The 26,388-nt window shown below is 39.4% G+C and overlaps 1 protein-coding gene across 5 annotated transcripts in view; it reads right to left on the bottom strand.

The window, feature by feature from the left end:
- Window positions 1-26,388, bottom strand: part of MAP2K5 (mitogen-activated protein kinase kinase 5) — a 140,286-nt gene that overhangs the window by 60,475 nt on the left and 53,423 nt on the right. For all 5 annotated transcript variants that reach the window (XM_075044661.1, XM_075044657.1, XM_075044658.1 and 2 more), the window contains 5 exons: window positions 23,348-23,409; window positions 16,964-17,012; window positions 9,567-9,640; window positions 8,587-8,637; window positions 5,328-5,399 (listed from right to left, as the gene is read on the bottom strand). In XM_075044661.1, coding sequence (XP_074900762.1) covers window positions 5,328-5,399; window positions 8,587-8,637; window positions 9,567-9,640; window positions 16,964-17,012; window positions 23,348-23,409 — 308 coding nt within the window. The remainder of the gene's footprint in view (window positions 1-5,327; window positions 5,400-8,586; window positions 8,638-9,566; window positions 9,641-16,963; window positions 17,013-23,347; window positions 23,410-26,388) is intronic.

The following is a 26,388-nucleotide window of genomic DNA, read 5'->3' as shown; positions in this document are numbered from 1 at the left end:
TATTAGTTTAGAGAAGGCTGGAATTCAATAAGGAAAAAAAAAAGGGGGGGGGGGGGAGTACTTTAAGACAGATAATACTGTATCTATAGAAACATGCCCAGATCCATCTAATGCATTAATTTAAGAACTTCTTCAATTCTCAGTGTAGGAATGAGGAAATCATGCTCTTCACATGTTTGCTTAATGATGACCTCGTGCCTTCTGCTACGAGTCATTCTCAGCGGTTCTATCAGCACCAGTGGCATGACCATGGCAAGGCGTTTCCCAGTCTCTCCAGTTTAAACAAGCAGAATAAAATTCTGCTTATTCCAAGCACACAAAAGGCAAGGACAAGCCCAGCAAGACCTGTCACTTGATCAGAGATGCCTCACTTCAGCCAAGTATTTTGTTACCATATCAAGACTCCTGCTCTGCATGGAGATTAAAGGCAAATTCTCATTTCCCTTTTAAGCTTGACCCTTGCCATCTTCTAACGGGCTATTTTAATTAATATTCCTCCTGCCTCTACTCAGTGGAGCTTTTGACACTGTAGGTCACTGCATGGTCCATGTCTACTTCCAGCAGCCACACAGACATTCACAGTTGTCTCATCATGACTGTCCCCCTTTCTACCAAACCTTCACTGAGTCTCCAGTGCCACTACAGAAAGTATGCTGTACCTACTGCCAAGCTTTGGGTCTCAGATTCTGCCCTCCATCTGTCTACCTGCTGTTGTTTAGATAAGGGTGTAAAACTGATGAAAGACCAACCATAACATCCACACATAAGTGAACTCCTGCAGAAGACGAAATCGTGGTCTGCAGAACTGCCTGCAGATCAGATCATAATCTCGATCTTGAACCATTATCACTTCAAAGCTGATGATATGTGACTGATCACATATTTTAGACTCCTTAGAAATTCTGAAACCTCCTATCCTTGACAGATTACATATACATGAGTCTTTACATCAGTTTTATGCAGTTAAACATCTTACAGATTGAAGTGCTTTAAGAGAATCATCTTAAAGCAGAGCTTCTTGCTCTTGTAGCACCCTCTTCAAACATGTTTCTCCACTTCGCCTTTGTGGTCTGAGTGAGCTCTTCTTACAACTCTGTCTGGGCTCGCAGCCCAAGTGTGCTGAACAGTCTAAGACTCCGTAATGCTGACATTGCACGCAATCAGTGTTAAACTTACTCAGAAGATATATATGCCTGAAATAGATGATGCAAGGCATGTTTGTGGTATATATATTGGTGTTCCTATAATATGGGAATGCACACAGATGTTGAAAATCTGTCACATGACTGCTTGAAATATTGCTTAAAACAGCATCTTAACACAAATGTCACAAACAACTAGCAACCCTTGAAAACTCTTGCAAATATAGAGATAACAGAGAACTCTGGGGACCGAAGACTTAAAATTCTCATTTTGGGAGTTTTAAGAACTTCTAACGTTAGAACTAATAGACAAACTCCTTTTCCCTGAAGGAGAGAGCATTGATAATCTTTGCAAGGCAAGTTCATTTTAAAAGGAGACCTGAAACACAGGAAAGTAGCTACTGTTCTCAGCAGAGGACAGTGGAAAGTAGACATTAGGATGTGATACAAAAGGAGGTACAAAAAGGTATCGTTAGCCAAGCACATGAGCTCACATTCTACTTCCAAAACTTACTCCGTTTGTGGCATAAGCAAATCACTTTCACTTCCTGCATTTCAACAAAATATAATACCAATTCTACCTGTAGATAAAATGAGCCCCGGATCTTCTGGTAAAGATCCGCAAGCCTATACTTTGCCTCAGTGAACAACTCGGATCACAACTCTATTCCATTCCCTTCCCAAAACTCCCTCCTGCTCACCTACCATCTCCTTGTGGTACGCAGGAGACTCTGGTCCTCAGTCTCCGGAGAGTGCCAGCACTCCTCAGCAGGCAGCTTTGAGGTGGTAAAATCCGGGGAAAAACAAGAAGCAACCCTCTGTGGAAGCACAGGAGGACCTGAGAACACACCAGTCCTACAGGGTCCCACCAAACCTCTTCTCACCCACCTTCTTGTCTCTTACAGCAGTCTCTTATCCCAGGAGAAGCAGCTCAGCTGAAGGCAAACCTACTCCTCAAACATGTCCACAAAAAGGCACCACTGGGCAAGAACGCTGCCTATCAAAACCCAACAAGAGGTATTTTATCCCACTTTGGATGCTTTAAAGTTCGCTTTTAGGATAGCAGCCATGCAAGGTAGGATTAGAGTCATATTGGAGAGTAACAAGAAATATTAGGCAATCTTATTTATCCTCCTGTGCAGGGCACAGCTCTTGGAGGGAGACTGAATCGCTTACAGAGTGCACACAGCACTCTGACTCAGACCAGTCAGCCTGGAGTGTATTTTATGACTGAAAAACAGCTTTTATAAATGAAATGCTGACACAGTCTTCAGTGTAGTGACAGCAGTGTCATTGGTTTAAATTGAACTTGCTTTGTCAACCCAAGAGCACTTAAATAAAACATCTAAAAACCTCCTGAAAACACACAAAGTATTTGTGATGAAACACTTATAAAATTTAATTCACTTCAGAAAATCCTGAAGAAAGAAATGCAAACTCCAAAAAAATGAACAAATAGTAGTAGAAAAGCTAGCAGCACTTTTTCTTTTTTTTTTAAATTTTTATTATTTTTATTTATTTTTTATTTTTTGGCAAAGGGAATACTGAACACCCTCAGGCACGTCTTACTTCAAAAGGAACAAGAACGCTTACCATCTCTCAAAACTTAGGTGGTACCCACACCTAATACTTTTCACAGTCTGCTAGCGAGTTTTTGGGGGCAGTTTTCTTAACCTTCAAAAGTAACAGTTCAGTTTCTCATTACACATAGTTTTGCAGCAAAGAAATTCAAGACATTTTAAAGGCTCAGAAGAATATTAAAGAAAATGAGAATATTTACTCAGCTGCTGTTTTATATTATCATACATCAGAACAGCCCTTGCTAACTTGGCCCCACATGCCATTTCTTTTAAATTAATGTGCTATAACTGTGCTAGCGTGAAGTTGTAGGGATTGGAGTATTACACTACTAAATGGAGAGGATTTCAAAATCCTACAGCAAATGATAACTTCCCTTTTTAACAGTTCCATCAGCAAGAGCCACTACCAATCCCCATGTCGATGCAGTGTTACTTTAATGACAGTGACCTTGTGTGGCTCTTTGAGCATCTTCTTCACCTTTTTTGAGACATTTTTCTAAGCCACTGTCTTTGCTTTCATCATTTAACACATCACTCAAACCACTTCAATAAAACAGCGATCATGTTGAAGAGAGGTCTCTGAGGACCAGATGACATACCAATTAACAGAGCACACAGAACCAAATTGTTTTTTCTACATTTGGTTCAGAGGACAGTCGTGGAAAGGGGGGGGGGGGGGGGGGGAGTTGAGAAGGTTTAAAAGAGGAGAGCAAATGCAAATTAAAGGAGTTTTCCTAATGTTGGCTAATATAATGCGAACTTCATCCTTCAAATCAAATTCATGACCAGACAGGTTACCTACTAATAATCCTAAACTAAACTCCTAATATCTTGGTCTACATGGTAAATCATCAGATTTCTGCTGCAAATCAAAATACATTTTTTTTATTCAGCAAAGGAACTAGTAAATTCTTGCTCTATAGGACTCCTGCATTTATATCACTCTTATTCCACTGTGAATCAGGAAGAACACCATAGTCAAGTCGTAATGTAATATAATCTCATTTTAGCCCTTTGTTGGCTAGATTAATGTACAGAGTGTGTGAGTACACTCTGTATCTCTCCCAAAATTGTGAGGGCTCTCCAGCATCGCAAACCATTAAAATTTGCAGTAAAACAAATTAAGAGAACTGCATCCCCTGTGACACATTAAAGTATGTCATTACTGTAATTCAGAGTTAGCTTCAGTCAGACTCTGGAAAAGATTTACAAGGTCTGAACGCAATGATTCAGCATTAAGTATTTTCGTTTTGGTTAAAACTGATTTGGCAAGGAATTTATTGTTTGAAAACATAACAATAGTCTTGGTTAACTTTTAGGCTACAAAACGTGAAATTTGCCCAGATGCAGAGGGCCAGCACCAAGACTACTTAACTTCTACCTAATCTTCTGCAAAAACATCAGCTGCACTTCACCAGAAGGTATATTCAGCTTCACCTTAATGATGCTGTAATATACCAGAAGAGGAGGGAAGGGCATCTATATTTTTCAGTTAATCATATCACGCCTTTGTCAGGCTGCGCAAGAAAGATGGTGCAAGTCATCGATGGCTTGAATGAACTGTTCTTCTAGGAAGAAACAACTGCTCCAAGACTGGAGATGTTCTTTCACGGGACTGTCCTTGACTTGAAGAAGTCTCCTGAGAGCTTATTGCTCAAGCTCTCAAGGCTACAAGGGTTTCCGACCGTAGCTCACTTGTTTGTGGCCAGCCCAGGCCAGCGTGAAAAAGGCTACGTGAACGCAACCTTCTGTCACCACCAGCCCAGAGCTGCCTGTCCCTCCTCCCAGACCAGACCAAGACAGATGTGATTTTACTGGTCAACACGCAATCCTAACACAGGTATTTCTACTCAACTTATACACTCTACGTTATCTTTCCTATAAACACTCACCCGTTTCTATAAAGTCTTTGGCATTCATGTTTGATGAACCCTAAGCTGAAAAAAACAACCTTTTTCCTGAATCAAAACCGACCTTGTTCTGACTAAACCTGCAGAAAGCATGGGTTCTGCTGAATGACTGCATTTACGACCACATTCTCTTTGAACTGCTTTATTTTGATCAGACTTTCTCCTGCTTGAAACTATGTTTGTGAGATGTCTTTCTAAAAGCCCCTGTGAACACTTAAACTCAAACACTTTATTTAATCACACAAGGACAGACTCATACCATCGTGCAAGTAATTTCGGCAAAGATTTTCCAAGGCCATTAACAACCTCAAACCTTGAATCTGCATAATATAATTTTAACCCTAATAATAGCCTGTCCTGGCCTGTGAAGATGCAATACAGAAATACGGTGATCTCAATCCCAGAGGTGTGGAAAGGATGCAGAGGCAACCATGTACCAGGCCCTACTTCTTACTCTCATGTGGAGTTTTATTAGAGGGTTTAAGATTGGTAAATGGTTTGTACAGAGGCTCTTTGTATCTAACCAAATTAAGCGCAGTGAGAACAGACCCATTCTAAATACAGCCAAGAAACTTAGCAATAGTTAAAAGCATGCACATATAAAAGAGTATACAAAGACTACATTAAAATATTTTGATGTTAGATTTCATTGGATTCTTGCATTGTGCACATGAAAATGAGAGATATTTGCATACCTCCATGAAGGAAATCCCTAGACTCCAAACATCCGAATGAATTCCATACTGTTCTCCTGAAATCCGCTCAGGCTGCAAAGAAACGGAAAGAAACACCTTCTTGAGCCTAGCAAACAAACATACGTACTTATTCCACAAAAGCTAGCCCAGGGCAAACAAATCAACTGAGAAAATGCGAAGAAGCTTAAGCTCACCAGCTAACCTGGCAGAGAGCAAATCCACTCTTCAAACATGACTTATTTATTTTTGCCTCTTCTTTAAGAGCGAAAGGACTCGGTTATGCTTAGACTTGTAGTCATGCATTGCTATGCACCTTGTAAAGTTGGCCATGGCATTTGTGTTTGGGCTGTTTTAGCCAACAAAAAAAGCCAATGGCTTGCACATGCTCAGCAAACCCCTCAAGTTGTGAGGGTCCAACAGTGTACACATCTACTGCTACGCCCAGGCACGGCAGCAAGGTACGACTCCTAATGTTGAGTCAAGGGGTTGGGGAGTAACTATGGTTTAAAAAGCAAAGTTACTGAAGCCAAAAGAATCAATGAAGTCACATGCCAGCAATTTTATTTTATATACTTTTTAATTTCATTTTTGACCTATAGAAAAAAAGACTTCATTCAAAACTATTAATAGCAAGTTTAACGCCTCATGAAATAGAAAGCTGTAAAATATAACTGCTAGTTTTTACTTGAAAGCTACAATTTAAGCATTTCCAAGGTCAAGTACAGCATGAAATGTAACAATAAAAGGCTCCATGAGACTTCTCTCCCCACTGTGCTGTTAATGCACCTGTCTAGCCCAACCACCTACAAAGCACTGGCTGTATTTTTAGTCTTTAATAATCCAGAGACCTTTTTTAGAAAACAAACTCCCAAATTAGTGCCAGTCCAATGTGTTTTCGGATGTTTACTCTGCACTGCTAATCCCAGGTCAAGAGCTTTTATCGCAGCATGAATGTTAAGTAAAAAACACAGTGCTGCCCACGTTATCTTTAAGGATAGCCTTCCACAACTGCTGTAACCTAAAAAGCCACCCCAGAATGTAACTGGAACAAAATCTTTTTGACTGAACCTCATTTATTTTGTGCTGAACAGTGATCCAAAAATTTTATTTATTTATTTTTTTAAAGTTCATTAAGGTAAGCCTTCATTAAGTATAGTTAGCCTAGGTCAGCATATCTGAGAAATGTTTGCAACAGCATCATTCATATATGGATACAATTTTTAAGCATCCTTTTATACTGATAAAGATCCTCCTAAAGATGCAGATATGCAGCCAAAAACGTACACCGACAGATACATCTGTCTTTATAACATAACATGGTATTGGCTATCCCAGCCAAGCATGTTTTGTTACCGGCAGACAGCGCACCTGTGGCAAGATGGTAATACTCGCAGATCTTTTTAGTGCAGATGAGACCTTGGCCTTTCCTCAGCTGCCAAATCAGATGCATAATTCACACTGAACAATATTAAATTGTTTATTCTTCTGTTACAACAGCTCAAGTTTTAAACAGCAACTTATGTTTAGAACCTCTGTATTCATGCAAGACAGTGGCAAGTAAACCATTTGCACATTTAAACAAAAAGTCTAGTCACGTGAATTTAAGAGTATGGAAAAGAAGATAAAAATAAGAATAACACATGCATAAGTAAAGTGTGCAACACAGAGATCATCCTAACGATACACAGCTGAAAAATATTTTCTCTTAAAAATTGCTACAACTGGTTACTTTTTAATACAGAAAATAATTTTGGATGAAAGTGGTGATAAAATGATTTTACAGAAAATGTATTTTTGTTGGAAATCTTAATTTCTCAATCAAAAAGCTTTTTTGCTTATTTATTTTAAACAGAAACCTCAATTTTTTTAATGGTTTCAAATTCACTCAGTCTGCCAAGTAGGCAAACCAAAGCTTATGACCTTCATTATTTTTTGATGACTAGACTATAAATTTGATGATGACAAATGACTCATTCAGCAAGCAAAACAATTTTAACACAAGAAATCAGATCAACTATGTTTTAGCTTAAACTTCTCTTTTTCAATTAATAGATGAATCTATCACATTCATCCATGAACAATAAGAAAAAAAAAGTAATTTATTTAATGTACACCTGGGAAAGAGAACAGTAATCTTGATTTGTACACTAAAAGCATAATACAATTTAATTCTCAGACCTGCTTAAGACCACTCTAAGAGTAACAGCTGAGTTGGAAAAGTTGATTAATCTGAAGCTGTTTATTTGTCTGAATCGCTATATTCCAGTTCTTTTAGAAAATGAAGGCACAGAAATCAGCAGGCTTACTAAGGAAATGTGGTATTACATTAAGACCAGATTTTTTTTTTTCAAATCATTTTTCTGCACATACTATTCTGATGACACAGGATAGCCGAAGTCTTTCTAGGATGGTGGCATGAGTGTTTCAGAAGCCACATAATGAGTACACCTTGACTAGAAAAGCACTTAGCAAATAAATGGACACCCTGGTCTGCTTTTTTCTTACAAGAAAGTAAGAAAAAATACCTAAGTGCGATTAAAGGTCATGGATCTTTTCTGAGGTTTGAAAAATAGAAGTATCAACCACTTTGTATTGTTTACACTTCTTCTTTTTAAACAAGCCAAACACTTATTTTTTCCTCACTATTATGACAGAAGTAGTTTGCTAAGAGAATTTTAATGCCCAAAATAAAAGTCAACAGTTAATATACCACTCTAAACTGAAGCATTTACGTTTTCACATCTGTTAAACGGAGAACTAAAATTAATCAAATTGATCTAACAGAAAATACACGCTAACTTTTGTAGTTTACTGCTTTGCTAAACTGCAGGCTGGGAGCAGCAGTTCCCAAACTGTGGATGGTATCAGACTGTCAGCGGCCTGCAGAGTCGCAGGCTATCAGGGGAAAGCTCTTTTTTGAACGTTGAACTGGCTCCCTTCTTTGTTCCCAGTTGTTACTAATGCAGTAAAGGCAACTGAAAATACATGAAAGAAACCCTTTTCCAATATTACTCTTCCCTATGAGCAAGAAGTGCAGTTGTCACTGGGCAGGCAGGTGAGCACAGATAGGAAGGCAGTGGGTCTGCAAGACAGTAAAAGGGAGTTGTTTTGTGGCACACACCATTAAGACATAGCTTATGCTGGGGATAGGGAGAGATGAAGTTTTGAGAATTGGTTTAGAATATATCCTGCATTACACAGAACAAGACTGTGAAGAAATACTTCTATTTAAATGTTATTCCTGCATAAATCCACTTACCGCCATATAAGCATTTGTTCCAACATACGTCTTGGCTATAGAATTCACCAGCTATCAGACAAAACAGTCTGTTAGAACAATATAAAGATAATGTGGAAATAAAATGGGCAATTATTCCTCATTTAACCTACAATCATCATTCCTATAAATCAACTAAAAATTATGTAAAAGGGAACAAATTTATCTGCAAAGGCATTAAAAATGATTAAATCTCTCTTTTGTTCGGAATGAGAGTTCCAATTTAAACAAGCACTGCATTACAGTTTATGGCAGATAACCTTAAACAATTCTGTTAAACAGGATGCTTATCGCTTTAGTACCCCAAACTAGTCTGATATAAAAAGTCAATTTGAAGTAGGATTGAACGCATTCATTTTTCAGTCAGCTGGCTCAAGATGTGAATAAAGCCACATTCATCACTTGAATGCAATGAGCACTAAATACGCTGGAGGGACAACAGACTCTGACAACTTATAATACAAGGCTGACCTTCTCTTTGGTCCTCATGTTTGGCTGAGAGTAAAGGTGCTGAAATTCAAATCAACATCACAGCAAGCTCATGGGTCACTATCAGAGAAGTTCTCCAGGGAGGCCCAAAATGGAAATTAATTAAAATTTGTGCTGCACATTGTAAAAGCCCACCACTATTGTTACTCCCAATATTAATTTTTATTGTGGGCCAGTTGGGCTCCCCAGACACATCTCTCGTTCTGCCCTCCCTTTTGTCTGGCCAAAACGCTTTCATATCAAAGCTGCATATCAATGAAGTTTGCTATTCGTAAGTAGTAATTACAATATCAGCAGTTTTTACTGTCATTAAACAATGAACAATCATATTCAGATGAAGAAAAGTCACCCAGAGATTAAAAATGAATAGGGCTGTCCCAGCAGAGGGGAGCTTGCTGTGGGGCTGTTTGTCTGGCAGCCAGGTGATTTTGACATTAGAAGGAGAGTGGGCAGATATCTAAAGGGGGAATTACCTGAGTGCTAACCCCGAAGTCACACAGCTTCACCTGGCCTCGCGTGTTCACCAACATATTAGACGGCTTCACATCTGTTGAGGGAACAAAACTGGATTTAATCTGTACTATCCTAGATACACATCGCATATACAGAGATCGTTACGAATATTGGCATGATGGATTTTAATAGGAAATACTTCAAAGATATATTCCAAATGCAACCTCTGGTTTGTAACAGTCAGTAGCACAGATGACACTGTACCTCTCAAATACTAGTAAACCCTGTTATTAAATCACAGAATCATTTAGGTTGGAAAAGACCCTTAAGATCAGAGTCCAAATCTGCAGGTGACACCCATCTGGGAGGGACAGCAAGTGGACTGAAGGATACGACCTAGAATTCAACATGATTGTGACAAACTGGAAAATCAGACTGAAAAAATAAGATGAAATTCAATAGGGACAAATGGAAGCACTACATTTAGATGGGGATTAATCAACTGCATAAATATAGGATTAAAGAACTGCCTGGAGTGTAGGCTGGAGCAGGTCTGCAAAAAAGGATCTGCAGATTACGGCATGAAGGGGAAATGACAGAGAGGGAACAAACTCTGTCACTGGACAATTTAGGAACGAGCCAAAAGCAACAGCGCAAACGGTGAAGCCTGTTTTCATATCAAGGGATAGCCAGGCTGACCTTTTAAGGTTCCTCCCAGCCCTGCGACTTTGTATTCTAACACTGCAATTAACCCTGCCTCCCTCTTCCCTAACAGCCCTTGCTTAATTCCATATGGTGACAAGAGCAGAATTTAATAAAAAATTACAAAGTATCCCATACAAACACCTTTATATAGGAACACACGCAAAACACAAAAAATACAAGCGCATTCGAGGCTCCTTCTGCTACAAGAACATATATACAGTGCAGCTTTGCTCTTGTGTACACCATTATTCAAAACTACTGGCTTCCACCTCCACAGCTTCTACTGCATAAAACAGCTCTGATCTCACATTTTCAGAGCTTTTACACAGGTTAACTGCCAGCAACGCCTAAAAATGATTACTAAACCTGGTCCAGCAAATAAAACATCAATGTACATTGTAAAGCCAGATTGTCAGTGGCACAAAGATCTGAACGTTGACCCCGTCTGATGTCAAAAGAAGTTGGTACGCTTCTGCTGCATACTGTAAAATTGACATGTAAACATCCAGCCTGACTGTAGTGCAGGAAACATTGAGCACCTTTTCTGTTCCAGGGATGCCAGTCAGAAAGCATAATGTGCACGTTATGGCCTGGCTTAAACTTGGGAAGATTAGAGCACAGTGGCTTTGCCTAATCACTGCTTTCTTCTGTCAAAATGGATTAAAAGCAATAGCTTGTATCTTTGCCTTCTTTAAAAGTGAACACTAGTTGGGTGCAGATGGATGAAACCCAACTAGAAAAGAACCTAATTTTGTTTATCATTAAGTTTGCCTTTGTTTAGCAGATGTTTTCTGGTACCACAGTAGCTTGCTTAATTTGTCTCTGTAATGTAGAAATGTATAACCTCAATTAACAAGCTGATTAAATGCTTTCCTATATTTGAGCTAAAAATCCAGTTTAAAAAGGGGAGCATTCAATAGTACATTATATAACCTAAGTGGATCTGTACGTTTTAAGTTAGGTATCAATACTGCCAATACATTTTGCAATTTCCCCCAAAGCCAAAAGAAAAATTAGTCACAAATGTCTCCATCACGTTACAGCATCAACAGACTCAGTTTGTGTACCCTGATCTCCATTTATCTTTGGGAATTCAATCCATGTGCTCCATTTTTGATGGATTTTTACCTACTCCCCCGCCTCAGGTGATGAAACACCACCACTGCTACAGAGCGATCCATGCAGTCGCAAAACCTCCCATACACTTCCCAACAACATTTTAGGACATGTTTTCTAACTAAAGCTTCAGGGAGACTCAAATATTTGCTTGTGGCAACCCGCTAAGCAGGACACCCCTCTCCGGTGTTGAGTGACTTTGCTAAATCTAACAAGACATGCCGAGTACATCAGCAGGCTCTATCCTGTATCCCGAGAAGAACAGTAAGTTGCACAGTAATCCTGTTTAACCTTCTTTCTAAAAATATGGCAGCCAATAGAGCTACCTCATTACTAGGCTTGCGCTGAATTGTAATGAACTAAACAGCAGGTGCAATTACACACGCAGAAAATACTGACATTCTGCACCACGAATCCAGCAGTTGACAGCACTAACACTTCTAAAAGAAAACCGCAGTATAACAAGAGGCTCTTGCTTTTAATTGTAAAGGATGTAACAAAAATAATTAACGGCCAAATGGATGAGAGAAACATTTTCGTGCAGTATGGCTGAAAACAGGTTTGTGGGATCAGGACCAGATCATCAGCATTGTTTTTTAACAAAGCAAAAATCCCTTCACTCTGAGTGAAGGGTCTGGGAAAGCAGAAGGAAGCTCTGAGTGTGAAACACTATGACCTCACAGAAAGTGATGATGATGCAACATGTACGCAGCCAAATTTTCTTTCTGTAAGGACTCAGACACGTATATGTCGTGAGTTCAGAGGAAGAAGCAGGGTAGTCTCCAAGTGCAGCCCACAAGTTCCCGTTCCCTTAACACAACTCACCAGAGGAAACCACCACGACACATTTGTCCCCTATCCCACCAAGGAAGACAGAGGCTCTATCCAGCCATCACCTTGTGTCACTGGGGATCTGCAGACCCCATCTCCCCTTCCCTGCTATCATGTGGGATGTGACAGTAAGTTGATATAATTAAAAAAAGATCTGTCATTCATTAAGCACGGCTTGATCCTGAAATTCTTTCACAAACAGAACTTAAAAAAAAAAATAAATTCCTGAAAAAAGCAATTGGCAATCAGTCCGTAAAGGAAGGGAAGCCTGTGCAGGCTGGGGACTCTACCGAGCAAGCTGCAGCCAAACAAGCACTGCTAAGAACAAATACTATCTGTCCTTACAGCAGAATTTAAACAGCAAATGGAGGATTTAAGCAAATATCTGCTATGAATTCCAAGGGTTGCATTGGTTTCCTCAAGAAAAAAAGGAAGTGACAATCCTAGACAAAAATGTCACTTCACAAAATATCTCATATTGAAAGTGGGGAGAAAAATCACCCAGTCAGTAAATTAGCCTTTTTGTTTCATAAACTGCTTCAGTTAATGGGTTAAACATTTTTTGGTTTTGGAAAACAAATGTGCATAAATAATGTTCTGCACCATCTGCTTGTGATTAATATTACTGTTTAGAAGTGAAAGAATTTAAACAAGAGCCAAAAGGGGTCATTATGCTCCCATTACCAGTGCTTGCTTAATACAAATTATTTCTATGAAGCATCATTATAGAGGATGAACAAGTCCTCTTTATGATATATCTAAGTCATTTCACCTCTCTGCAAATAAATCGGACCTCCAAGGTCTTACTTACCAGTAAACAGAATTGTCAGAAGTTCAGCTTTTTGAACACCAAACACTTCAGGCATCTTGTTTTATTGAAAAGCAAACAGATTAACGATTGTGGGGAGAAAACCCCCAGATTTTTAAAAGCTCTCTTGACTTTTTCTGTCTTTTAAAAATATAAACCCACAGTATGCCAGGTTCAAGGGAGACAAGATAAAAAAGCACAACTTTAGCCGCAGACAGCTCACAGAACATTACTGTTAAAGTGAAGCTGCTGGAAGAATGAAAATACTTTCTTGCCATAACAACCTCATCAGCATGCTTTTTGCAGAGGCCAGGATTATTTTTTTCAAATACGGGTAAGTGGTCCATGAGTGTGCACATATGTGTTTAGCTATACATATATATACATACATAAGTATGTATATGTATATGTACATATGCTCTAGTATTTTTGTTTGTGCTTCATTATATGTAGCGCTATTGCTGATTATTTCTCACAAACCTAAAAAGAGTGGCGGGGGGGGGGAAGTCAAATACGCTGCTCTGGACATCTTTGGTGAAACCCTCAGCAAACCACAGTTACTGCTGAGAAAATGGGAACGCTCACTGTCCATATTGCACTAGTGCCTGTTCCTACCAACCAGCACTCCTCGGCTCCAGTAGCTTACATCAAAACAAAGAGGATTTGATTATCCTTCTATGGGAATATCCTGGGGAAAAAAGAGATGGTCTGAGTGATGCACAAACCTCCCTTCTGCCATAGACAGCCACGCAACCAACAGGCAGACCAGGAAGTCCAAATCATCAACTCTGCTCAAGCTCACAAATCACCAACCAGAAAAAACTTCCAAAACTCTGAGACAAATTTAAAACCTAGTCAGAAACCAAGGTGCCCAAACCATGCAATACATGTTGGCCCCCAGTAAACAGACAGTCATGCATACAAATACAGATCAGTACAATTAAACACAAGCGGGTAACATTTATTTCATACATTTCTTTTAATAAGGAGGTGTGAACAGAGAAAAACACACCACATAAAATGCATATGGTCTATACTTATTCTTGAACTTAACAGATTTTGGTTTGTCTTTATACAAACTTTGACTTTGTACATGATTAGACTTGTTTAATTGCTAATTCTGTTTTAAATCTAAGTTAATTTCTCATTACCCTTCCATTTCTACTTCTTATCCTCTGGGGAAAAGAGCACACTTATCATTGGGACATTCTCACATCTTCCAAAGAAGTGGTATAGGTGTTAATCTTATGTTTATGTTTGATGTGGGTGTGATGACTATGACTACAGCTTTGGGTTTATTAATATGCACGGCTATCACCTCATTAGTTGCAAGGTTTGTTTTGAAGTTAAGCTGTAATATTTGCTGAAATGTCTGATCTGGAATAAAAGACTTGCTCATTGTTTGTTTCCTTCGCTTTAATCCATGCTCAAGTCACAAACTGTCGGGTGCTGCACTGCCTTACACAGCCTCTTTACGATGATTGCTTCTCCACCTTCGTTATCACCACGGTGGAAATTCTTGACTTCTTAGCCTATGTGAGCTTCCTGCATGGTCTGCTTTACATGTGACAGCAAAGAAGTCAGGGTTAAATTTTCTTTCATTTACCTCCGCTGCATTAAAACCAGTAGACAGCTGAAGGAGATAACTTTGAGAAATAGGCATCCTCCTTGCATTGTATTCTCTGTACCCATTTTTAAGTACACACATGTTCTGTATCTTAAAAATGGGTAGAGTAATACTGAAATCCAATCCCTTGAGGAAACTCTCCTGGATGCTGGAATGCTAGTTATCCCCTCCATGGCATTTTGCAGTGCTGTTCTCACCTTGGTCAATCCAGCAACAGACCAAGGCCAGAAAATTGGAAGTGTGATGAAAAATCAGTTTCTGCGCCTTTCTTTAGACCATAGCAAGGACCATACATAATTCATCAAAAACTCAGAGCTGCTCTTCAATCAAGGCAATGAAACCCATGCAGAAGGAGAGATTGTGTTTTACTGGCAAAGCAAAAATCAGACCCAGGTTCTAAATTTACAGCAACAGCAGAATAAAATGTTACAGTTATAGTATTTATGCCTGACCACATTGCTCTCTCCAAATCACATTCAGTAGGCAGCCAGAATCTTCAATGAAAAAATTAAAAATGAAAAAAATCTCCAATCTGCTTTTTTCTTCTTGGTCGTTATAAAATGGTGGCAAGGACTGTGTAGCCTATTCAGAGCAATACCCAGCCATGGATGTTCCAGCTACCTTTTCTTTTATATTTATTCTGTCAATCGCTGTGGCAGCTCTGGCATCTAAACTGTTCATCCTTTTGCTGTGAGTGGATGGAGCTGATAAATCTCTGCATCTGGCAACATTCAGGCTGGTAGGTGAAATGTTTAAACCATCACCAGAAATGAAGCCTCCTTGGCAACCTGTGTCTGCACCAAGTTGGTCATGGACTCTTGGTTATTTTTGTTCTTTTAATCCAGCGACAGCCTAGGGTCAAATACACCAGCAGCCTTAGCATTTCACTCACCTTCTAATTGGGGGTAACAAAGCCAGGTCCTCTCTTGAACTCTACTCACTCTTCTGGCCACAGCCCTCTTTCTCCCACCCAGGAGACAGCCTGTGCTCTCACGTCAGTGCCATCTCCCAGGAGGGAGATGCTGTGAGACCGAGGAAGAATTGAACCCGATGTCCTGTTGCACAGCTGCTCGCTGGGCCATTACATAAAGAAAGGATCAATCTTCTCCTCCACTACAAACAAACTCCACAAAAGCCAGAGGACAGTCTGAGCCTAAGCTTTAAGGAGGGGCAGGACCTCAATACATACTGGCAATTAGTGTTTCCTATTAGCTTGTTCTCCCCACTCAGTGCACAGATTTCTGGATAACTCTCCAGAGGTGCCTGACTCTTTGCACTGATCACATCAGGACCCTGGGTGCCTAACCCAGGCATTGCTCATCACCTTGCCAGAGCCTAGCACCTACTTCTCAGACACTCCAAAACTAGGCACCCCAGAAGAAATGGTCTTACCTACTTGGTTTGCAACTTAAAATTTTCTACGTGTCTCTCTACTTTACACTTCTCTTTCAATCACAAATGATGTCGGTTACTGCACGCTCCAACTGTGCACACGGGCTGAGTGAGCAGATGGGTTAAATTAAACAGTATTGTTAGCAACATTAGGAACCAGAGCAGTTACTTTCAGACACTTTAGAAACATTATAAATGTAATGAGTTTCTCTCTCTTTTTTTTGGAAGGGGGGGATGGTGATGTAGGGGGAAAGGCTTCTTTGTTCTTTAAACAGCATTTTCCACTGTTTCCAGAACTGACATTGGTTTTGAAAGTTCTAGTATATCTGAATTAACTTACCACAATAGGTACATTTTTAACAAAATGTAACAACATTAAAAAGCAAGAAATAAATGAGAAGTTTATAAAAATACAGATTAGCTCCAGGAAGGAGAATGAACAGCAAAACCCAAAAATGGCTTATGTCCAAGCAGGTTTAAAGTTTCTTTATTTATTCATGACCATGTTAGAGGACAGCAGGCCATGATTTTAGAGATCTGAGACTCTAGCAACGCTTGTGGCTGTTACGTGAGATTTCTGAAGTACATAAGAAAATTCATTATCGATCTTCTATTTTCAATACTAGTCAAACATCTGATTTTCCTTGCTGATTTTTCCACTGGGCACCTGTTCGTAACCCTAAGCATCTAAATCTCTATAAAATTCTTTCCTCTCTTTAGTCTTTTTCTTTGTAGGGGAGGAGGGAGGGCAATAAAAGAGAACAGCAGTAAAAAATATTTTATCAGAAAATCTGCAAGACTAATGAGTAAGATTCATTCTGCATTACTCCACTGGAATCAAACTAGATGCTAGTATGGTCTACTGTCTCTGTAGAAAGTGTTGTTAAAATAAAATAATATGGTATTTCACTGGAAAACAGAAAACATCTGTTACTCACCTCTATGTAAAATCTTTAGACTCCATAAATAGGTAAGGCCCTTCACAACCTGAATGTAAAAGAAAAAGTGACAACACATATTAAAAATTCCTGGTAGGAAACACTACACATCTCAGCTGGTACGAGTCATTAAAGACACAAGTTCCAATGAATAACAGAGCCAGCACCATGAAAAGGGGAGACAAAGCATCCCTTCCAAAGGACTGCAGGACCCAGATGAACTGCTGCTGCAAGGCTGCTGCGGACTACACAGCAACAGGTTCTTTAAGAACACACAAATAAGCTTCTTCCCAGGATCCGTAATTTGAAGTTAGTTGAGCTTATACTGAATCCCTTTAGGCATTTCAGTGTATTTTTAATACATCTCTCTTTGCTGGGGTGTTAAAAAACATGAAAGACAAAGTGCTTAATGATTTGTCTTTTTGCAACAAAGAAACCCAGTGAAATTAAAGGCCAGAAAATAACAAAATCTCTAACAGCCTCTTCCACTTCACCCTCCCTTTCCCTTTCGTGCATCTGTACTTTTTCCTCCTTTACTTCCCAGGCTTTTACTTAATGTAAATGCTTAACATTTCTTCTTGAACTGCGTAAATTGTCCAGGATGAGTTATATGAAGAATGAGACCAAACACAAATCTTACTGTATCCCATATCCCCAGAAAATACAATTGGGACCCTAAAAGATAAGAATTGGGGCAGACTTTGGTCTGCTATTCCACAATTTGCTCCTTCTACTACCTAAACTGTTAAAACCAAACTCAAAAACCTGTTACTCCAGTACTACATTGGAGTGCCTTATGTACAAGATGCATTTTAATGAAAATTTGTAGGACATGTCTTTGTAGTATGAATGCAGGAGTATTTCCCAAAACAACCACCCATGACACTTCCTTACACAGAATACACACATACGGCTCTTTCAGAACCAACAAATCATCACTGGATCCAGCTGCCACTCTATTTATTTTCTATATACAGTATGTATACTATATACAGTATACTATATACAGCTCAAAATTAAACAAGCTGTTCAGTCAACTCCCTAAGAGAGCAGTTGGGTGTTACAAGTTATCCTCTCCACAAGTTTTGTTTCTGTGAAGTAATTAAAACCCCAATACTTCTTGCATTTTTACATTGTAATTTTTCCCCTAGATTTACTACTTTTACAAGCCCAGAGAACTAACAAGATTCAACAAGCATACTTCTACTACTGCTTACTTTTTACCCAAACCATCCCTGCTGTCTCAGCCAGCTTTTTTAATAGAGCAAATCTTTTTTATAAAGTTTCCATCTACGAGATGACATTTCATTCATTTTCCTGAGACACTCTCTTTGTGCATCTCCAAAACAATAAAGCATTTCTGACATTTGTAAAGTTGTATGAGTTTTTCAGACGAAACAATTACATTCTTTTCATCGTCCAAGTAGACGGAAATGAAATTACTTCTGTTACAGTGATCAAGCAGGAGTGCTAAAAATATTATCCAGTGTGAAAAGCAGATAGCATATTAATTTTCAGCCTTCCTATTGGATTAGAGACTCTTTTTCAAATTTATTCTGTAACCAAAAACAATATCAGTGGAATGTGAATCTCTTGTAAAGCAAATAATGATTTTGGATCCCCAGTAAATTGCTCTAGGTAGCAATTCCTCACCGTTAAACTCGCACTCCATACCCAACTATCTCATGGCCTCAGATGGTAATTACCTGTAACAAAAGGCCTTAGTCAAATTCTGCATGCCCAGAGGTGTGGCCTTGTTCACATTAGCCTTTCAAAAAGCAAAACAGAGGAATTCTACTTACACGGCATTTTGACATAAGAAGAAGAAGAAAAAAAAAAGTATTGCTGCAAAAATAAATAAAGGGGGTGCAACATTTTGGGCTTCCTCCAATGGTGAAAGTCATTTTAAGCATAGTAAGCTTCTTTGATTATTAAACATATATTTAGACTGCTTAAAATCTTTAAAACCATTATAAAATTATTTTATTTATTTTAAAGCATGTATTCACAGAAAAAAGGAAACATTTCCTATGGAAAAAAATCAGCAGCTGTAACTTATTAAACATCTTTATTATGGAACATGTGCTGAATAAGCAGTTATAAAAGACACAGTATTAAACAAACTCTCACATTCAGATTCTCTCAGCATCAGTATACAAAGGAATGAAAAGAGTTTCTCCCTTTATTCTGGGCTGCAAATATGCACATAGGAGCCCCCCGGATGGACTAACCTGGTGTAAAGTACCGTTATTCACTTAACTTACATTTGCCTATTAGGGAAGAACTCTTTAAGTATTAAATATTATTCTAAAATGGTGCTGGAAGAGAGTATCTTTTGATTGAACATCTAGCAGGAATTATTGGTATTCAGTAAAGTAGGTTTTGCAACAATGACTTGACAAAGCCTTGACACAAAAAGTACTTCTACTTGCTGTCAATCACTCACTCTCTTGACAGTTCAAGTGCACATCCTTTCAGGGAGAACTTCAATCAACATTAGCACTCAAAATACAGTGCACAATGTCACTGCTTCAGAAATTGAAGTGAAAATAAATGTGTGAAGTGGCAAGCAAAGGTAGAACAGATTTTACATCAGCAGACCCAAGTAAGTACACATCGTGTACTAAGGAGCGACCACAACATCACTTTGGGGTTTCCAAGATACACTTTTCCTTTCAAAAAAACACACTAGCCCATCGCACAAATAAAGAACACAAAGAAGAAAAGAGATTTCCCCTTCTCATTGACACTGTCTCATATATGCAACCAGGAAGAATTTTATGATGAAGTCAGAGATCCCTCCAGTTTCTCGGGGACCCAAGTCTCAGCAGACTCTACCTCTCTTACCACTTTATCCTGCCCCTGAAAAAACAGTCCTTCTCCCCAAGCCCTGGAAAACGCTTTCCTCCTTTAAGGATTTATTTTCACTGCCTTGCTTTATTTTCAGCATTCCACCTTTCAGCCTCAAACCCCCCCTCCACCCTTTACTCCTCAAAAAAATAACCGAGAGAGCACTTGGCAATACATTCCTGCTATTTCAGCTTGAAAGCTGATTGTCCATCACAATTAATGGTGATTGCTTCTTCAATGGGAAATGGATAACAAGAATGCAAAGAAACGCTATGGTGTACAGACTACATATATGCTACATGGCTCTGGGATATCCAGTCTACTTCTCAGCAGGTAGGGGTTCACATCAGAAAACACACAGTGACCGTTGCTGTCATCAGAAAACGTTTGATTGTCTCAGCAGACAAAACTCTCCTCTGGTTCCTGCCAAATCATGAGAAAGTCTGGTTGGGGTAGGCAAGCATACAAGAAAGCAAGTACCGTTCATTCCCATTAAGCAGTGCATCACAGGAACCTGGTAAGTATTGATACCAGTATTTCAAGGAAATGAGTAGCAACATTGTCCTATCCTTTTGGCTACAGAAAGTCAGGGTTGTCAAGAAAGGGATGTTTCTCAGGTAGTTCAGCCCCAGCCTGTGGAGGTCAAAGAGTGCAAGGAAATGACCTTGAGTACAACTCAGTGTTTAATTGAGCAAGTGGAGCGCAGGGGCAATGTGCTCCCTTTGCCATGTCCTGTGGAGCAGACACAGATCTTGTTCCAGATTAGCTGGAATTTCCTTCGCCTTTTGTGCTCGTTGCTGTGAGTAGGACAATCGTTTTTAAGTGCTGTCAGTCCACCACTTTTCATGACAATTAAATTTGTATAACAAGAAAGGAAGCAAGAAAATCATCAAGTCAGAGCAAAAGGAATGCTGGTATGCTGCTAAATGTCTATATGTGCCTGCATCATTTTCCTCTGGAAATGGTTTCACTTTAAAAATTCTACAAGTATAACAAAAGGGTATCCTAATTAACAGATGTGCAGGTCACACATATTATTAAGCAGCTTCAATAAACTAATGCATTGTACGTGTCTCCAGAGAATAAAAGACAAATGACTGTGTACATGGTGCAAGGAAGGTAGAAAGAAAACACACAGACTGGAAAAAGAGAGACTATGGAAGCTCCGGATTTTGTCCCCAGAATCCATCCATGCGAGCTCCAGCTTTTGTTTGACATTCTCCTTCTCATCAGCGCTCGAACAGAAATCCTCCAGGCTTTGGGTAATCTTCCCAAGCTGTTCGGGGTGGGGATTATGGTGTCTATGTACAGCACTTGGCAAAAAGGTGCCCCAACCCACACAACGGGCTGCTAGGCTCTACTGAAATGTCAGACACCAAGATGCAGGGTAGCCATTTGTGAAGACTTAAAGGAGCCATTCCTTCTGCTACTGATAAATTCTAGAGAAAACAAAGGCTTTCACTGCCTCCTTCCAACAAGTCTACTATGCCAACTGAGCAAAAAATCAGCACCAGAGCAGAGGAAGCTGCCAGTGCTGGTTCAGCCTCAGTGCACGCCTTCTGTTATGGAGAAGCAGGAGAAAGGGGCGAGTTCCTTCTCTGAAGGCACCCGCTCCTTTGTTCACCTCTTTACTGACCCCCTGCACTGCAGTGGGCACAGTACAGGTTGCTAAAGCAGCAAATAAAATAACTAGAAAAAGTCAAGTATCAGCTCACCGTCCATGTCAGGGAGTCATGCTCACTAACTAACAGATTTGTAAAGACATGACCCTGCAGGTGAACAAAAAAATATATATATCAAGACATAAAAGATGGGGCTGAAGCACCACCATTATGGATAAGTGAAAAATTGGAAGCAAACATCTGCAGAATACCAAGCCAGGCGGGCTGGGGAGGATGGGGGGACAGGAAAAACAAAAGTAAGTAAGGAAACGATAAGGTAAGTTAGTGTGGATGTATTAAGTACACAACATCAAGTAACATAAGGAAAAAGAGAAGGAACAAGCAGCTGAAGAAACACTTGAAGGCCCATCCCAGTATTATTACACTATACACATGCTACTTAGCATCAGGAATATGAGGACACTGTGAGCAACTTATCATTCATTGCTCCATAGGGAAGAAGAGATGAAACGTTTTTACTCTGAACTAAAGGTGAAAAGCATTCAAATTCCATAAGAAACTGCTAGGCTATATAATGAGCAGATTTGAAGCTACTTAGAGGAAACAGCATCAGAGAAGGATGTTCATCACCCTGGGCAGGCCACACAAATTAAGAGAAAGTAGAGCTGTGAATTACAATGAACAGAGACTAAATAGCTGCCTGTGTTGGATTAAAGGATTTAAATTGTCAGCTTGATGTATAATGAATGTGAAAACCCAGCACTTAATTAAATGGCACATGATAGAATAACTTTGTTATGCTTTAAACTGCTTAAGTTATCAAAGTATTCCTTATATTTAGCAATTGTTTAGCAGTATCTCTCTCCCTTGTGAGATCCACTAAGACATTGGTCATTTACCCTGTGTTCAACTGTGGCAAAATATGGAACTTTTTTTTTTTTTTTCTCCTGTAATTTGAGTTTTCAACCATGGCTAGTGAATTTCTAGCAACAGACACTAAATGCTGCTGAGACACAATGATGGGCTACCAGGTGCTCTAAGGATCCCACTGTCAACACCCTGCTACCAAACTGAGTAGACACTGGGGACTGGTAGCTCTTCCTAGATCACAGACCATCTCCCTGCTCATCATCCCTAGAATGACTATTAGCTCTTCAACCATGACTGCTCACGTGTGAAGGGTCCCAGCACAGGGGTGAGAGAGCAGCCTGTCCCCAGGCAGCCTCTGTCAGGCCTGGCTTGTGCCAAATAAAAACTTCAGCCTCCTCCTCATCTGCCTTAAGGAGTACATCTGCCACAGGGGAAGACAGCAAATGTGTTCTGCCATTGCATTTTGATAACAGGAACTGACTTAATTTTACAACCTGGGAAGCAAATCTAATTGAGTTACTTTGTACAGAATAAGGACAGTTAGAATGGAAATTACACACAAGAATCAGCAGAAGCAACAAACGAGATCACCGTGAGGGCTAAAACAGGGCTTCTGAATCACTTTTTAAAGGAACCATATAGCACAAAAGGACTTAAAGGCTAAATAAAGGCAATGAAGAGGACTGCTCCATCCTATGCAGGCTGATAACAAAGAAACGTGACCACACAGTTCTGCAGCAAATTCGTGATTGTTTTTTTTTCTTATCCTATTCAATTTATCACATCCTTTTACATTTCTTGAGCCTCTGGCAACTCATGTGTTGGTCATTCAAAAGAAAGACTTCCTTAACCGCGGTGTCCTTGTGCACACAGGATGGTTAGGAAGAGCACAACATAGGAAGGATCCTCCTTTTTACACAGACACAATGAGGACACAGATCCTGGAGATGGCTCAGTATCCCAAAGGGCCATGTGCACACTCAAATCAGACGTGTTACATGCACAATCAAAAACTGAAAGACAAAAAGAAAAAAGTACTTACAGCTACTGCTATTCTTCCAAGTACATGTTCTGGAATTTTTCTATAAACATCCAAAGAACCCCCTGCAGGAACAAACAAAACGTGCTTAGGTAATACAAAATGAAATACTGCCCTAGATTTGAAGTCACAAGGGTTTTCTAGGCCTTGGTTATTAATAAAAACACCATCAATGATATAACAATAACTGTGTCAGAAATAACTGACCTTAAAAATCTGCCAAACTCTGAATAAACACATGAAATAGGACTCAGGTCTCTTTTTACCCACATTACTTATTTTTGCTTGCAGCATTAATACTAAAACTCCTTTTAGAAAACTTGCCAGTCACAGGACAAAATATTGAAATTGGAGAACTCAAAACCACCAGGCTTGGCATAACTTCTTGGGAATCACAAAGTCATCCCAAAAAGCAACACTGGACTTCAAAGTCCAAAGTATCCTAACCCTTGTCCCCAAAACCCGGTGCTAACGTTACATGGTATCTGATACAATGCTTAGATACGTGCTTAAAGCTGTTTCCTCCTGATGATCAAACCAGTGAAAGTTTGGTTCAGCGTTGCAGTCTGTGTCCACACTGATGTCTGAAAATGAAAAATAAGGAGCTCCTGGGCAAGCAGCTAAGTTTTGCCAGTGCACTCCAGTATGGGACACAACTCGCTACCTATCTGGCACAACCCCGTCCAGCCAGCATCATACATTCATGGGGAAAGCGAGAAGCCCAAGTCCCTCTAATGGTCCTATAGACATTCCCAAGGGACTGGGAAGGATAGTTTCCCTTATCTTCCACACAGGAGATTTATGATCTACGCAGTGTTCAAAATGTCCCTGGGGTGAAATACAAATTCTTGGGCAAGAAAGTAAATTTAAAATTGAGAATTAAAAACACTGAAGTAGAATGGAAAAAAAAAAAAAAAGACAAGCAGATCACAGGCAGAGCATATTACACATAGCTTGCAAGAGCATGTTGTCTTATTCAAGGCTTGAGGTTCTCAGAAGTGCTCAGCACTGACCTAACTCTGCTCTCACTGTAACATATGGATTTTACTGATGACACCACTGGGAAAAGAGTTAGGCCAATACTCAGCAGTTAAGAAAACTACACCTTGTACTTTGGTTATGGTTCAGTTTTTAAACGTAAAAGCCATTCATTCTGAAATGCTACAATCCAAAGAAATCACAAGGTCCTTACTCCACTCTTCAGCGTTAATTACACAGTAGTTCTTATTTATACTATACTTCTTATTCTAATGATTAGGGTGTTGTGGTAGTGGTTCTTGTTTTTCCTCCCCTCATTTTCCTCATCGTCTCTACTGTCAGAAATCATAGAAAAATAGAATGGATACAGTATGTGTTTGTCTTCACTAACGTTGCTCTGGTTCCAGATCATTGAAACTACTATTCGTTCATCAAGTTTAATCTTCCAACTTCTATCGTCCACATTGCTTGTGGATTATAATGAACCTCAGTTTTAAAAGTAAATGCAAGTACTATCTAATAGAAACAAAAGGATGTAGCATCACAGATACCTACTGCTCATTACAAAAGCCAAACAGAAAGCAATCATATGGCAGGCAGTTCCTGTTAATGCTTATAACAAATCCTTGAATTTTGGACAAAAGAAGACCTATTTTTATACACCTAACTGCCAAGTCTTGCTATTACAGATGGCACTAAAGGTAGTGCTGTTTGAAAAATGAAGGAAAGTATCTTTTTGCAAACAATCAGGGAAATCTGCCATTATTCTATGGAGAAGTTGTTCTGTAGTGGACAACATTTCTAAATCCAAATATATAATGTTAGCACCCAAATCTATGTATAGACATCTAGGTACAGTCTGATAACCTACACCTCTCACTGCTTTTAAGGGGAATTTAGCTGGTGTTCAGCAGTTCAACGTAAGTAAAAGGCAATAGTACATTTCACCACCTTTATTTGCAAGAACATCATCTTTACTATACATATAAAAGGACAAAGATCAGAGAGCATCATTTCACATCTCTGTTGCTCTTTAAGATCAACTGGCAGGTGGGGAGGTGATCCAGGTCAGTTCAACCTCAGTGTTTTGATATTTGCAGACTTGGAGTTACTTGGCTTTTTCCTGCTTGCAGGTACCAGGAAAGAACCAATATGGTACTAGATATGCACCTTTTCCCTATATGTACTCCTAAGTCATGAGTATCCCAACAGACGCAGCTCCACCTGTATCTAGGTAATTCATAAAGGAAATACCCATGTTTTGTAATAGGGTACAGGATACAACTGGGCAGAGTCATGGGATATGGATTCAGGAAATATTACAAACTGGCCTAAGACAGTCAAAAGGGCTAAAAATTTGTCAAGGTTAAAGCTGTTCGTCTGCAGGATAAGAAAGTATTTTTTCTTATCTTTACCTGCATCTTTACACATCACAATTAAAGGTTTGGGGGGAAAAAAATGGCAAGGTCCCTTTATTTGCATTTTGTTCTTCCTTTAAATGATTGCTGTTGCTTTCTGCCAGAAGGAGTGCACAACATGAGGCAGACCAGAGGTCATCTCCAGTATAATTCCAAGTAATTTGTGCATGGTCAGTAAACACCATCGTTGTGCAACATCATGAGGGATGCATACCCTAAAGGCTTAAGTATTTTCAAACAAGAATTCAGAACTGCAAGCATCTATGTCCATCATTTTTAAAAATCTCTGATTTAGTAGGAGCATACATACTCCAAGGCAGATGCATGTTTTGGCATGAGCAGATGCTTCCTTACTGCATGTGACTACTGCTTAACACAGGCTTGCAAGTCCGAGTGCAACTGCAAGGACAGAACAGAGAAATGGCTAATAGTCACACAGCATGAGAACAGCAAAGAATTTAATTTGTGGGCTTGGTTGAAAAAATGCAATACTTTTCCATCAAATACAGAAAATCTGAGAGAATACTCATACTTGGAAATGGGGCACAGTGATCACTGGGACAGAGGTAGTAAGTGTAAAAAGAGAGAAATAACAGTAATAACAGAACATTTTAACAGGGAGAAAATAAAATACACTATAAAACCCTA

Source organism: Buteo buteo, chromosome 13, assembly GCF_964188355.1.
Source record: "Buteo buteo chromosome 13, bButBut1.hap1.1, whole genome shotgun sequence".
In the NCBI taxonomy this organism is placed as follows: domain Eukaryota; kingdom Metazoa; phylum Chordata; class Aves; order Accipitriformes; family Accipitridae; genus Buteo; species Buteo buteo.
The sequence above is the reverse complement of the archived record's forward strand: the minus strand, read 5'-3'. Positions and strand labels throughout refer to the sequence as shown.